The following is a 15,409-nucleotide window of genomic DNA, read 5'->3' on the forward strand; positions in this document are numbered from 1 at the left end:
TTGGTAGCTCTTCAGTAATTTCAGTCTCTGTAAATCCCCAGAAATATTTGAAGCCCCTTTAAATCCTGTTTAAATGAGGCCTGTTACTTTCTATTTACGGTAGCTAGCCAGCTAGCAAACAATAGCTAGCTAGTGGCGGACTGGATGATAATGGTTTAATAGTTTGCAAACTAGTACAAAGTTGATTTCAAGCCAATTTGCTTCTTAGCGACTTGCTATGCCAAGCTAGCAACTTTATCAACTTGGTAGGTGATAACTAGTTTATCAGAAAATTAGCTCGTTAATGTTGGCTTAATAGCTTTAAAACCAGCTAGCTAACCTAAGCTAGCAGGTTAGGTAGCTGTTAGCTCACCTTAGTGGCAAATCCATGTTTGGTACTTTGTCAGATAACTTAAAATTAGCTAGTTAGCTGTATGACATAGGTTCAGTAGTGCCAAACTGATATCAAGTCGCTAGCTAGCTAAAGTTAGCACATTGGTTAATCAGCTAGCTAGTTTTCTCACTGACATTACATAAAACAAGCTAACACATGGATGTCCCATAACTTTCTCCAGATGAGCAGAAACAACTGAACCTAAGCTACAATTACCCTGGCTAATATTAGCTTTGGTAAACTGTAATTATAGCTTAGCTACTATTGCTAATTGTAGCTAAACTAATTAGTGGTCAGGCTGATAACATTTAACATTAGCTCAGCAGATAATAAAATAATATTGCATCACTACCATCCACTTTCCATCCCTTGTTGGAAAGTGGATAATCTAAGTTATTAACATTTAAAAACTTTAGCTAGCTAGTTGCTTTGGTTACAGATCCATTGGTGTGCAGCGACTTTTTACACATATTTAGTTGAGCAGAGCCCTTGAAAAGTTAAACCAACAACAGTGGACAAATATATATTCCATGTCCCCTGAAAAATCCCCAAAAGGAGTCAAACTGTCTCCATAAGCATCTGCCATATTGGATCCTTCCTCCTGTCACAGTTGGGAAAGTCAAAGCCCAGATAAATCCAGAGTTGGTCATGCAGAGATCCAACAGCTCCGTTGTGTCCATGCCCCTCTCTCTCTGTATCACGCCATCTTTGTTTGTACTGAGCAAACAGGCAAAGAAAAACAGTTTCGGCTTTTTCCTATAGCTGCGTGGTAACAGAGTCCTCTATGACATCGCAGCTGTCCTCTAAGACATCGTCACATGGTCCCACCCACCCGCCCATCATCATCATTCCCCCGCCTCCATCCAGGCCTCCTTCGCCTGCCCCTTCTATGCCCTCTCCCTGGAAAACGTCCTCGCTGGAGTCCAGGAGTCGCGAGCTGGACTCAGACATGTTGGAAGCACAGTGCAGGGATTGGCAGGGGCACGGCGGCGGGAGGGGAAGCGTCAGGAGCGAGTCCCGCCCGTTCGTTCTCAGCGGCGAGAATGACGGCGTGTCCACCGAGCGACCCACCTCGTTCAGGTGAGTGTCGCTCCTGGTGACGTCGCTGAGTCCGAAGTCGGAGTGACTGTGGCTCCCGAGGGGGCGGAGCAGCCCGTCTGAGATGGTGTACGAGGGCGGGGACTGGAGAGGCAGCGGCGTGGGCGGGGCTTTGCGTTTGGAGCGGGAGAACAGGTAGGAGAGGCGTTTGAAAGAGTCCGTCTTTGCGCTTGGGGACGAGAGGCGCTGCAGGCGGCCCCTCGTGCGAGAAAGCGATGACGATAACGAAGAGGAAAATGACGACGATGGCGAGGGGAGGACGTTGGTGGAGGACGGAGGCATGACGGCCGTCTTTAGCCCGTTGCTTTTTGGTTTCCCCTCCTCTTCCTCCTCCTCGTCTCCCCACCCCACTCTGTCCTCCAGTCTCCCCTCCTCTGCTTTGTCTATCTGCGTCATTCCTGAAATGGAGCGCACCAGCGCAGACACGCCGAGCGTCGGCGCTGGCCTTCTGTCGTCCTCCACCGGGTTGGAGAAGGTGACGCTCTTTGACTTCTGGACTCCAACTCCTCCTCCTCCAGGGCCGTCACCTGATTCGCTATCATCCTCTGACGCCATGGCGCCATCGTCTTTTGTCGTCTCGCTGGATGAATAGTGTCGCCGGGGAGGACGTCGGTTGCCGAGGAGATCCAAGACTTCGTAGCGGAAACTAGAGATATCCTGCTTCAACTCCTGCACAGAGATGGAGAACAGAAAGATGTTTGATGAGCCAAAGTTAATTTTCCTTAAATCCAAATAAGTTGCTGCTGGCCATGCCCCCCACCTCAACGTTTACACACATATGAAAATGGCCTCAAACAGATGCGCAATTATACAACCGTACAAATCTGAAAAGCAGAAATGGAGCCTCCTGCACAACCAATAACACTGCAGCAAGTGGTTTCTGTATGGTAAGCGAACAATAACACTTGTCTTTTCCAGCAGCCATTGTACACTGCATACAGCTGACCAAACGTGATAGAGCTTTTAAAAGAGCCCCGATTAATTCTTCTATTATATAAAGTGTTGTAATTGTACATTTATGTATCAATATGCTACTAATTACTAATGTTATATTTATGTCTGTAAATGTTTTTGTAATAAATGTTTGGGTTTTTTATGATTGGCCTCAGGAAGAGTAGCCATTGTAACGGCAATTTCTAATGGGGATGATCCAAATAAACAAATAAAAAAACATGCTGGAACTCTGCTTGGGTTGCTAGGTAACGGGGCTGGGGTTGGCTTGGGTTGCTAGGTAACAGAGGTTTAAGAAATGACTCATTTTCCAGACATTAAAAACTATTAACTTGCTGCTCAAAATGGCTGGCTGGGTTTTTTCTTCAAGAGCTTTAGCTGTTTTTAGAAGTCGAACAGAAATACAAAAATGTGACTTTTTACACGATGGGTCCCTTTTTGAACAGTTTAGTCAGCATGAAAGAAGAACCAGAAGTGGGAAGAAGAAGGTGAGGAGGGTAAGTGTCTGAGATCGAGCTGATGATCGGGGAGTTAAACCATCAGTGAGTGGAGGCTCAGGGTGAAGAGGAGGGTAAGGACTGTGCAGGACGAGCGGAGAACAGCAACAACTGATGTAAAGAGGGAATAACTGCTGAAAGCGTCAGGAAAGAGAGCGAGATCATTCGGGGCTCTCTCTCCAGTGAAACGCGTAGCTTTATCTGGCTGTAGAGAGAAAAACACCGACAACGGAGTGAAGAAAATGAAAAACCGGATGAGAAAACCTTAGTTCATCTCGTGAAGTAGATATTCAGGATATACGTTTCTCAAACCCAGTTCTGACTGAAATGTTTTATTTACTCCAAAAGGGAAAATGAATACAGTTTTTCTTTTAAAGCTTTTAAGTTTCCATCACAGCGTTTCTACTGGTTCTCATTGGCGAAAGCTTGGAAAATATAGTTAGGAGGAGGAGCTTCGTCTTGAAGGCGGAGCTAGGTGCACCCAGGCGTTTTGCCCCTATGAGTGGTTGCCATGGACACTAAACGATTTCTCAAACATGCATTTAAAGCTCAAATAAGCCGATTTTACATAACACACTAAGTCCCCTCAGTTGGTTTTCAATGACTTTTTCCAGCCATTAAGTTTTCTTGTTGTGATTGCGGCAACGTTTTAGTTCAGCAACTAATTACTATTTTAGATTTCTGGGAGCTTCGTTCTGCTTTCAGTCAATATTTTCATATATGTGGCTTCTTCTTGCTAGATTTCTATTTCCTAATAGATGCGTATTAAGTCTTTAAAACACGGATTTATTCCTCAGGCAACGTGATATTTACGCATCAATTCAGCACACGGACTCGACCTCTGCCTGATTGGACCAACGTAAACGTGTACGCTCAAACACGAAGACAAACATCCTTCAGCAGAGCAAAGCGATTCAGTTCGCTGTGCACCTGATGTTGTTTTTTGCTCTGAAAAGCCCCAAAGGAACCTTCTGCTTCAAAGCAGCTCGGGGGCCGGCCTCCAAAGGCATCATGGGAAATCTACTGAGGAGGTAAAGACGCTTCAAATAATTTACGGCTCAGAAGGAAAGAAAATGGGGAAAGACTAAAGAAGCCTTGTCAGAGAAGAGTCTGAACAGCAGATTCTGCTAGAGAAAGTGCTTGAGAGTGGACATCTGGCTGTTATTAAAAGTCCTTCAGTAAAATCTCTGGTGCGGTAAAAAGCCGCGGTGCCTGTTGGAGAGCTGAAATAAACAGGCACCGTGCAGCTGATGCTTGTGCAGCTCAGCGGCCGGAGATGCAGGACAGGAGAAAGAGGTGGCTTATCGTAGCCGAATGCTGCGTTCCCCAAACTGACCTTGAAGTTTTCCTCCGTCAGCCCTTCGTCCGTTTTGGCGCTCCGTATCATGGCGGCCACGTATCTCTTCACCAGACTGCGAATCACTTCCTGTTGATAGAAGTTGCAGGGATTACTACCGTTAGAAGAATCTCTGCTTGAAACACAACGGTACCAAACACTCACCCATGCTTTTAACGTCTACACTGCAAAAACACAAAATCTCACCAAGTGTTGCTGGTCCAGTTTCTAGTGCAAATAAAGCAAAACTAACGTACAAGTTACAAAGTGAAGAGGTAAAACCTTTGATAGATTTAAACATCTGCAGAATTGCTTTTTGGCCACGCCCCGCAGCTCTACGTTCACAGGTGAAAATGCCTGCAATTATACAACCGTACATCTTTGAAAAGCAGAAGTGGAGCCTCCTGTGCAACCAACAAGAATGCAGTAAAGTGTTTTCTGGATAGTAAGTTGACAACGAAACACCAGAGGTCATTGTGTAGCGCATACAGCAGTAAAACCAGCTGACCAATTGTGCTTGAGCTTCGATTGGGTTGCTAGGTAACGAGCTGGGTTTCGCTAGGGTTGCTAGGCAATGGCACAGGAGGGTTTTTGAAATTGCTTTTTTTTTTTCCTCCAAAAACCAAAAAACATTAACTTATTGCCAGAAAACAGCTGGGCGCTTGGACCCAAACGGAAGTATAAAAATGTTCAAAATGTGAATTTTGCACATTATTTAAATTTTTAAATGAGTAAAAACCGTCTTCTGCCAGCTCAGTTATATAAAAAAAAACAAAAAAAAACATGCAAGATTTCTTCAAACTTCTTCTCTTAAAATGTCATCAACGCTCACAGGCAGCACGGTCCTTTAGCTGTTCTCGTCTCATTAACTAATCAGCCAGCAGCGATGTGGGTCAGTCCCATTGATTTACCGACCCCAAAAAAAACAAAAACAAAAAAAACTTCACAGGCATTTGGTGTGGAGTGGGTGGTAATTCAAAACCCGATACACACACTAACACACAGGCACCGGCCCACGGTCAACACTCGTGAGCGCCAAACAGGACGGTCTGGCATGCTGTCACTCAGCACCGCTGCCAAAAGCACACCACACACTCTGCTAATGTGCAGCACACATTCACACTACAAGCCTTTTAAAAGCATGGGAGGATATCAGAGGAACAATCAGCCGTGCCAAACACCAAGTACTGGCGCCTCATTATAGACGCTCCTGCCTCGGAAGATTTGTTGCACAAATTTCTTTAAAAAAACAAAACCTGGACGTAGAGACGGCGGGACTCAGCTGCCAGAAAACACTCCGAACATTAAAGCTAATCGATAATCTCATCCTGCAGCTGCTTTTTATGTCGCTGGAAACTTGTTGGGGAGTTTTACATGCGAACGTCGTTTCTGGAAAAAAATACTGAAAGGCAAATCTGAAGCGAACGAGTTTGATGTTGTTCCAGTTACAGGGATGGGCGACTGTTTTCCTCAAAGGACCAGAGAAGAAGCTGTGGACGTTGGCGGGAGCCGATTCAACGGCCGAAGGCTTTTCTTCCAAGTGTTTATTTGATAATAAAATGCAGATATAATTCTTCTATCTTGTTCTGCCAGCAGCAGACGTCGCAGCTGAACAATAACAGTTTGCTAACAGCTAAACCTTCGAGTTTACAACATAACACCTTCAGGTCTCAGTTTGTGCTTTGAAATCTTTACTTTGGATGTTAAATAAAATCCGTTTTCATGGATTAACAGATTTATTATGCACTGCAGCAGCAGTTTTTAAGATGCTGTTAAGTTCAACTTTTTCTGAATTTGCAACTCCTGAAACGCCAGTTTTAGAAATGTAATTATCATATAGAAACCTACGGAAGAAGATTAGTGCCAATGGGGGAAAAAAAAGGAATCTGACTTTTTTCTCAGAATTCTGACAAAATTTCAAAATTATGAGAAAAGGCAGAATTTTGAGATTAAAATCAGAATTTGTTTTTCCAGTGGCCCTAATCCTCTTCTGTAGAAACCTGATATTTTTCTTGGACATTTTGTTACAATCCAAGACAGGAAGTGCCAAAAATGCTGTCCATTTTTGGCTGCCCATTTCTTTTGACATTTAAGAAATGTCAAAGAAAAGTTCTCAAAAAATACATTTTTCTATTCCACAAATGAAAATCATTGGTTTCCAGTGCATGAATGATCTAATCAGTCTTCAGCATAAATAAAGTTCACTTGCATTCAAAAGGATTTGAACACAAGTTAATGAAATAAATAAATTAAATTGCTGAGTTTACACCTGCTTTTCACAACAAACTTTAATTTCTTGGTAATCATTTTTTGCCATATTTTGTTGAACACATGCTAATTAAAATGTCTTCATGAACCTGAAACGTGTATAAAATGCTCAGAAACAGATCGGCGGTTCCCCGTCACTTATCGAGCGTTTCTCTCCGCTGCTTTGTGTCACGCTTTTCTTCCATCTCCGTTTTTCTCACCTCTGTTAGCAGCTGACTGGTTGAGTCACAGTGCTTTGGCTTTAAGAGCAATCTCTACACGCGGTCACCTGAAGAGTAATTAATTTAGTAGCAGGCTTCTCTTGCAGCACAAACAAAATGTGATTGCCTCAGCTGGAGACGCCTAATCCTGTTAGCTCACTGCGTTTACTTTCACTTACACCCTGAAAGAAACAATTACTGTCTTTTACAATTTATTTATTAAAAAACTAAGAAAAAAGGTGAGAAAGTGAAGTGGAGGAAGCTGAGCTGAGACGGTGATGTCAGAGAGAATCAAAATGCTGATGACGTCTTTATTTCTCCTCATGTGTCAATAATCAATAAATGCTTAATGACGAGATATTTAAATGGATGGATGGATGTTTGGTTGGATGGATGGATGATGGTTTGTTGGTTAGATGGATGGATGATAGTTTGTTGGTTGGATGTTTGGTTGGATGGATGAATGTTAGTTTGTTGGTTGGATGTTTGGTTGGATGGATGGATGTATGATAGTTTGTTGGTTGGATGGATGTTAGTTTGTTGGTTGGATGTTTGGTTGATTGGTTGGATGTATGATAGTTTGTTGGTTGGATGGATGTTAGTTTGTTGGTTGGATGTTTGGTTGGATGGATGGATGTTAGTTTGTTGGATGGATGTTTGGTTGGATGGATGGATGTTAGTTTGTTGGTTGGATGTATGGATGGATGATAGTTTGTTGGTTGGATGTATGGATGGATGAGTTTGTTGGCTGGATGTTTGGTTGGATGGATGGATAATTTGTTGGTTGGATGTTTGGTTGGATGGATGGATGTTAGTTTGTTGATTGGTTGGATGTTTGGCTGGATGGATGGATGTTAGTTTGTTGGTTGGATGGATGTTAGTTTGTTGATTGGTTGGATGTTTGGTTGGATGGATGGATGAATTGTTGGTTGGATGTTTGGTTGGATGGATGGATGTTAGTTTGTTGGTTGGATGTTTGGTTGGATGGATGGATGTTAGTTTGTTGGATGGATGTTTGGTTGGTTGGATGGATGGATGGATGGATGATTTGTTGGTTGGATGTTTGGTTGGATGTTTGGTTGGATGTTTGGTTGGATGCTGTTTTCCTGATTTGTCCCACTAACCTGTGAATTCAGATAAAATTTGCTTTTTAAATCTAACATATTAAATATTAAGTAATTTTTTCCTGTAATAATAATTTACACTCTTTCACCAACACTAACCACGTCTCTGTTCTGTGTTTTCACCGTTTCTTCACCTTTTTCTCTGACACAATGAAAACAGAAGGATTGTGACCGACTGCAGGAACCAGATGTGGATCTTTACACCTGGTGTGTTCTGAGCCCCACTGACCTGGTAGTGCTGGTTCTGTATCAGGCTGTCAGCGTGGCGCTCCTGTGAACAAACCAAAGGCAGCGTTAACATTAAAACAACACATCTGCATTTATCAACACATCTCTGCTTCTTCCTCTCCGTTATTATTATTACTCTTCCCCTCTTCCGTCACTCCCTCCGTCTCCTCTGCTCTCGTTATTCTTCTCAGGAAAGCTGATGTCGGTCACTCCCACATTAAATTCGTTCACGTCCGTCTCCTACAGCCACCAAACCACAACAAAGCGAAGGGGTGACGGATTGCATTTGGCTGAAAGAGCCGCACTTCTGCAGCCGGGGGCGGCCATCTTGTAAAGGTGCTGAGTGATGGACTCTGGGTAATCATTTCTCACCATTAAACATTGATAGAAACATCATGTAGCGCAAATGTACTCCCTGCTCTTGAACTGGCTGCAGCAAAAAACCCTAATCTGGCATTTGAATACATTCCCTTTACAGCACAGGTGTCTAAAGTGTGGCGCGGGGGCCATTTGCGGCACCTGAACTGATTTTGTGATGTAATGATCCATATTTGTCCCACCATGCAGGTGGATGCATAACACCCGAATCTGCTTGTAATTACATTAGTAAAACCTTTTCAAATCAACAGAATCATGTTTTTATTGCTCAGAATAGATTAAATCTTTTTCAGTTTTCTCCAGTCGACCCCAAACTAAATTAGTAAAGTGGTCGCCTTTCTGTCAGTAACAGAAACATGCAAAACCCTTTTCAAATTTTGGATCTACAGTGATTTACATTTTTCTTTAATATAAAAAAAACACTCCAATTACTTTCTTTGTTGCATTCAGCAAGAATGCAGCAAGTGGTTTCTGGATGGTAATTCACTAACAAAACACTTATCCTTTCCAGCAGCCATTGTACAGTGGATACAGCGGCAACAATAGCTGACCAAATGCGCTCGACTGTTAATAATAAATTAGTGGAGCACTGCTGAAGTTGCTAGGTAACGGCACAGTGCCTGCTGATTGTAACTCAATAGCTGGAAGGATTTTGAATTGACTTGTTTTCCAGACACCAAAAAACATTGTGTTCTTGCCAGAAAATGACTGGGTGTTTTTTTTTTTTTTTTGTTTGTTTTTTTTAACACTTGGGCTGTTTTTAAAAGCAGTAGTCCTCAAATGGAAATATGAAATTGTGCAAAAATAGAATTTTGAATAATAGGTCCCCTTAAGGCAGTGGTCCCCAAGCTACGCCCCGCGGGCCGGATCCGGCCCGCCGCCACGTTTGTTCCGGCCCCCTGAACAATACCAGAAAGCATTCAGATTTCTTTCATATATTGTATTTTCCGGTTTATATGTGGATTTTTCTTCAACCACCAGGGGGCTCTTTAGGAGGTGTGTCCTGTAAACTGTGGGTGTTTTGTTTTGCATGGCGCATTGCTGCCATCTGTTGGACTTTTAGGGAACTGCTTGACTTTTATGTTATTTAGTCAGTACGGTTGTTTGCTAGCGGTAGAGCAGATGAACACACGTGTTTGTTATGAACGCCGCATTCCAGGTTTCTCTCAATGAAATATATACTAGTCAGTCCCAGTGACCGTTTCACTAACGGTTTTTGCCCATGTGCTTTCTGGGTAAAAATCAATCGAGAAATGCACCCCCCCCCCCACCCGTCAACAATTTCCGGCAGCGCAGGTGATAAACGGGTAACTTTTTCTGTTACAAACTGACTCCGGCCCCCCACCAGAGAAGGAAAAAGTTATGTGGCCCTCACAGGAAAACGTTTGGGGACCCCTGCCTTAAGGTGTCGGACATTAGAAACAATTGGTGGTTTGAATCATACCAGTTTGTCGAGTTTATCGAAAGCAGTGACATTTTTCTGTGTTCCAATCAATGGACACAGTGTTGTCTGATACCAGAAACGTCCACCTAACGGTACCGTACCATCGTCCTACAGACCCAGGTATGGTGCGGTATATGGGTCTATTGTATGCTTCTACAATAGAAACAGTCAAAATATCTTAACGAACCGCACCGACCCATTCGGTACCGCTCAGTGGAAACGAGGCACAGGAGACCATCAGTGACTCAAGCAGCAGGACCCAACAGAACCCAGATCAGCATCCCAACTAATGAAGGCTTCGCTTGCCTCAGTTAAGGTCAGAGCTAATGATCCAAAAGAAAGGGCAAAATGGTCTTAAAGGAAGAAAACATTGACGATAAAAAAACATGAAAGCCCGTCTCATTTTGATAACTGAAACATTTGGGAACATAGTTTATAACTTGGACTGTGATTCTGAAGTTTTACCGTATTAATGCTGCCTTGAGAGAAATAACAAGGGTTTGGAGTGGCCTAGTCAAAGTCTGGACTAAAATCTGATCCAGATGCTGAGAAGCAACCCTAAACATGCCAGCTTTTGAAATTACTTAACTCCAAAAGTTGCCACGTTTTAACAGAGGCCCAGGTCATTTTGGAAGATTTTCCCCATAAAAACGTAATCAACGTTTAAATACTATTTTTAATACTTACTCTCGTTATATTTCATCAAAATGTCTAATAATCTGAAATGTTTAAACTACAATTAAGAGTAAAATTTGTCCAATGTATTATTTTGCTAACTGTCGGAGTTAGCAAAATAACTAACCAACAGCTGCTAACAGCTAGCCAAGCTGCTAACAACAACCTAATTGTTCAGAGGTTTGGAGTAAATCTCATCCAACAGCAACACTGAAGTGTGAAAAACTACAATTACCTTCAACAGAAATTCATTGTCTTCACATTTCACGCTGCTGCGTTCAGTTACCCATGTTCATTTTAATTCCTGCTCAGCTTAATATTCAGCGTTTCACACTCATCTGTCCCCTCTTCTTCCTGCTGTCTGCTAACGAAACCCCGACACATTTCTATCTGCAGCCGTCCTCCCCACATCTTTCCTTACTGAACAATCTTTTGCTTTCAGGGTCTCACGCCGCTCTGATGCTCACCCTCTGATCATGCACATAAACACAAACTCTCTCCTGCGATCAGATCTCTGCAGAGCCGTGTGCCTCTCTGAACCTACGTGGGCTGGTTGGCTTATATAACTCAGCTGACTTCAGTTGAGGTGAACACGCCAGCTGCAGTCGATGCGTGTGTGTGATGGTGTGAAAAAGCCTCATCAGTGTGTGCCGATGGCTCTCGGTGTCTCTCCAAATGACCGGACTGTTGCATGTGTTTATCAGGACATGTTCATCTGTCGATGTTCCTTCTGCACTTCCAGACACGCAGATGATGCCTGTCATGTGTGGTGGGACAGCGTTTCTGTAAAATTGCTGCCTTTAAACATCTCAAATGCACTTTGAAACGTCTTGTTTCTGAAATGTGCTGTACAAATAACATTTGATTGATTGATTGATGTCAAGTGACAGTTTGCTAGTATTTCACCTACAGCAGCAAGAGCTCAGTGTGAGAATCAGTGAAAAACTTAATGAAGTGCTCAAGCTAACTGGTTTGAGTGAAGTACACAGAGTGTAGCCAAGCTAACAGATATAAATGGTAAAGCTAACAGCTATCCATAATCAAGCTAGCAACAATTCATAATCACACATAGCCAAGCTAATATATATACACAGTAAAGCTGACAGCTATCAACAGTCAAACTATGTATTGACTGATAGTCAAGCTAAAAACTATCCATAATCAAACTAGCCACTGCCCATAGCTAAGCTAACAGCTATAGTCAATACACAGTCAAACTAACCATTAGCTGTAAAGCTAACAGCTATCCAAAGGTAAGCTAACAGCTATAAATAGCCAAGCTAACAACTATCCATAGTCAAGATATCAATCCATAATCAAACTAGCCACTACCCACAGAAAAGCTAACAGCTTTACATACTCAAGCTAACAATAATTCATAGTCAAACTAACCACTACCCATAGCCAAGCTAATAGCTATCCATAGTAAAGCTATCAGCTATCCATTGCCGAGCTATGGATTGACTGATAGTGAAGCTAAAAACTATCCATAATCAAACTATCCACTATCCACATAAAAGTTAACAGCTATGCATAGTCAAGTTAGCAATAATTCACAGTCAAATTAACCACAACTAATAGCAAAGGTAACAGGTAGCCGTAGTCAAGCTATAGATTGACTGATATCTAGAGTCAAACTAATCACTAGTCATTACAAAGCTATCTATAGCAAAGCTAACAGCTATTCATAGTCAAGCTAATGGCTACAACAGCCAAGTTAACCATAGACAATATAATAGCTATCCATAGTTAGCAAACAGCCACTAGTATTCATGGTTATAATCAAAAGTTTGCATGAATCAGATTAAAAATAAAATAGAACTGTTCATTGTTCAAGAGAGTACACCAAGTTTAAGTTAAACACTAACTGCATGCACTGCAAAAAGTCCCCTTTCAAAAACAAGAAAAAAAGTACAAAAACAGGGTATAATTTTCTTAAAATAAGAAAAATTATCTGCCAACAGAACAAGAAAATTTATCTTGTCAAGATTTTCTAAAACAAGAAAAAATATCTTACCAAGATAAACCTACAATATCTTAAAATTAGTGTATTTTTACTTAAAACAAGCCAATTTTACTTATACGAGTAAGATATATTATCTTATTTTAAGAAAAATTATCTCAAGTAAAGAAAATGTTACTTGACACTGAATTTCTTAAAATAGCGTAAAATTTTCTTATTTTAAGACAAATGTTCTATGTATTAAGAAAATAAATCTCATATATTCTATTTGTATTAGTAAAATTGGCTTGTTTTAAGTACAAATACACTAATTTTAAGATATTTGTAGGTTTATCTTGGTTAGATATTTTTCTTGTTTTGGAAAATCTTGACAAGATAAATTTTCTTGTTCTGTTGGCAGATAATTTTTCTTATTTTAAGAAAATTATACCCTATTTTTGTACTTTTTTTTTCTTGTTTTGAAAGGGGACTTTTTGCAGTGATATACCTAAATCTAGTTTATTTTTATTGTTGCATAGGATTAAAATATATATTTTGTCACAGCTTTACTCAAGGTTCTTATGCTAAGACAAAAATCCCAAAATTGATCCTGTGAATACTGGAACAAGAGATGTTATTGGCTTGCTGAAATGAAGACATGAGTTCAATTACTTTTAACATCTTTATTACGTTTAAGTTTCACATAAACACAATAAAACATGACTACTGGTCAGAATTTAAAGTCTGGATGGGCATCTGATTCTGAAACAATCCTGTAAAATGACAGAACAATGACGATCTGACACATCTGCTGCACTAAGAGTCAAGCAAACCAAATTGTCCAAAGCAAAAAAAAAATCTTGGGATTAGATGTCAACAATAGGAGCTTCCCCCGCAATGAACTTCTTCCAGTAAGCCATAGCCTTTTATATGTGGAAGTCTTGCCTCAGTTACGGACGGCGTTCTCAAGACGTCTGTCAGCAGCACAGAGAGGAGTGGCCACAGACACACGGATGCTGAAAGGTGTAGTAGCTATGATGTCCTCCTTTCAGAAGATCAGGGCAGGCATGGTTCCAATGGCCAGTAGAAAGTTGGTTTCACGATCACCACAGAGCTGAAAAGTGGTCTTGTTTGAAGTTGTTGGGTCATCTGCTAATTGGAGCACAGACAGAAAAACAGTCACAAAACAAACCACGTTTTAGGGACTAATCAGTGTAATGATGAATCAGTATCATGAATTTCTTACCTCAAGAATGTGAAGGATGCCGTCACTTGCAATTCCCAAAGTTTCTTGTAGATGGTGCAATACGTGATTGGAGATGTGTCTGGCATAGGCTTCACCATGGCAACAGTTTGGTTTACTTGAAAAATAAAACAAGTCTTATTTTAGTTTATGTGCTCAATTACAATATTACATGAATTCAAGATGGCAAGAAAGTTATTTTAATTAAATCAAACTAGGACTACTTAAATTCACCAATCAAAAATAGTGTTTAAAATATCCTGGTAACAGTGTGGAATATCTAACCTAGGCTTTTAGACTCATTGCATTTAAGTTTTTAAATTACAGCACATCAAACACCCTCAGTTAGTGAAATACTAGGCGGAATTGCTCTTTAACCATTTCCCGAATCATAAGCTACGAATGAGAAGCCACCTTAGCTATGTTAAAAAACGGAAGCTACCAAGACTCGTGTCGATATTATTTTTAAGCCACAGCTATTGTGGTTAATAACTGTTCAAAGCTCATATTCACAAGAGCGGCTCTTTAACCGCGGATGAAAATTGGCATATCACGACATGCTAACTAGCTTCAGTTAGCTTATCTTAGAAAGACAGACAACTTTAAACTTACCTCTCAGTACAGCAGCTGTAGGGTCTATACACGTAAAAAAGTCCTCCATCTTCATTCATGTCCAACCGAGATTAGAGAATTTGCCAAAAGAAAATCTTATAAAAGTACAGTAGATAAAAGCTTAGTTAGGCTGTTACAACTGAATCAACCGTTAATCAGGGCAGTTAAATGATCTCTGGCGTTGCCGTTAGTGATGTGCGGATTGATACTGAAATATCGATTCTTCCGATACCAGAACTTAATTCTTTAAAATCTATTGTCAGATCCAAGGATCAATACTTTCAACACTTTAGTAATTTGAGATAATGTAGATTAACTAGAGTACGTTAAAAAGTAACTAAATTATTGAGATCTTGCCTAAATGAAACGTTGTTAATGGGAACTACTTTTTCTTCCGCCTGGTAAGTATGTAATGTGTAAGGACGTAATGCCCAAGCGCAGCGTGCTGCTGACGCTCACTCACTCAGAAATGAACATGCTGACAAGATTATAAAAAAAAGTGACATGAAGCTATTTCAGCTGTCATTTTATAGTAGTTTTAATAATTAAACAAGGATGTATTTAGTAGGGTTATTACTTTACTAATTTTCTTTTTTTAGTTTGCAACTCCATTTTCATATGTTTTGTATATTTCTGCTGAATTAAAATAGTTTATAGTAAACGAGATTGTTCTCAATGTACTTCTGAGTTTAAAATGAGTGCATCAGAGTACATTGTGTTCTTTTTATGAAGCCAAGATATGGATTACATTTATTTTTATTTAATTAAGAAACAAATTAATTGTCTTTTGCACAAAGTATGGGATCTGTATTGCCAATACCACCTTAAATTTTACTCTGTATTGGATCGGAAAGAAAATCTGTTGTATCGAACATTAATACTATCTCACTGACATTTTGGGCGCTTTCCCATGTGGATTGTATGATGTCATAAAAGGGGTTACAAACATGATTAATAAAATATTGTTCAAACTAATATTAGTAACTTATAAAGTAAGAATTTGAAATATAAACCAAAAGTTAAAATATTTATCATGACAT

The 15,409-nt window shown here is 40.6% G+C and overlaps 1 protein-coding gene and 1 long non-coding RNA gene across 3 annotated transcripts in view; both read right to left on the reverse strand.

Moving 5' to 3' along the window:
• Positions 1–255: 255 nt before the first annotated feature.
• The window catches only part of trpc5a (transient receptor potential cation channel, subfamily C, member 5a), a 131,345-nt gene continuing 116,191 nt past the window's right edge, over positions 256–15,409 (reverse strand). For both annotated transcript variants that reach the window (XM_081598915.1, XM_081598916.1), the window contains exons 16-18: positions 8,077–8,118; positions 4,256–4,345; positions 256–2,140 (exon numbers count right to left, since the gene is read on the reverse strand). In XM_081598915.1, coding sequence (XP_081455041.1) covers positions 1,130–2,140; positions 4,256–4,345; positions 8,077–8,118 — 1,143 coding nt within the window. In that variant the 3' untranslated portion in view covers positions 256–1,129. The remainder of the gene's footprint in view (positions 2,141–4,255; positions 4,346–8,076; positions 8,119–15,409) is intronic.
• Positions 13,183–14,853, reverse strand: LOC145548476 (uncharacterized). Its single transcript, XR_014084490.1, has 3 exons — positions 14,370–14,853; positions 13,761–13,875; positions 13,183–13,666 (listed from the first exon to the last, which is right to left on the reverse strand). It is a non-coding gene; the product is annotated as an uncharacterized LOC145548476 (long non-coding RNA).

This window comes from Poecilia reticulata, chromosome 18 (assembly GCF_904066995.2).
Source record: "Poecilia reticulata chromosome 18, P_reticulata-male-v2, whole genome shotgun sequence".
In the NCBI taxonomy this organism is placed as follows: Eukaryota; Metazoa; Chordata; class Actinopteri; order Cyprinodontiformes; family Poeciliidae; genus Poecilia; species Poecilia reticulata.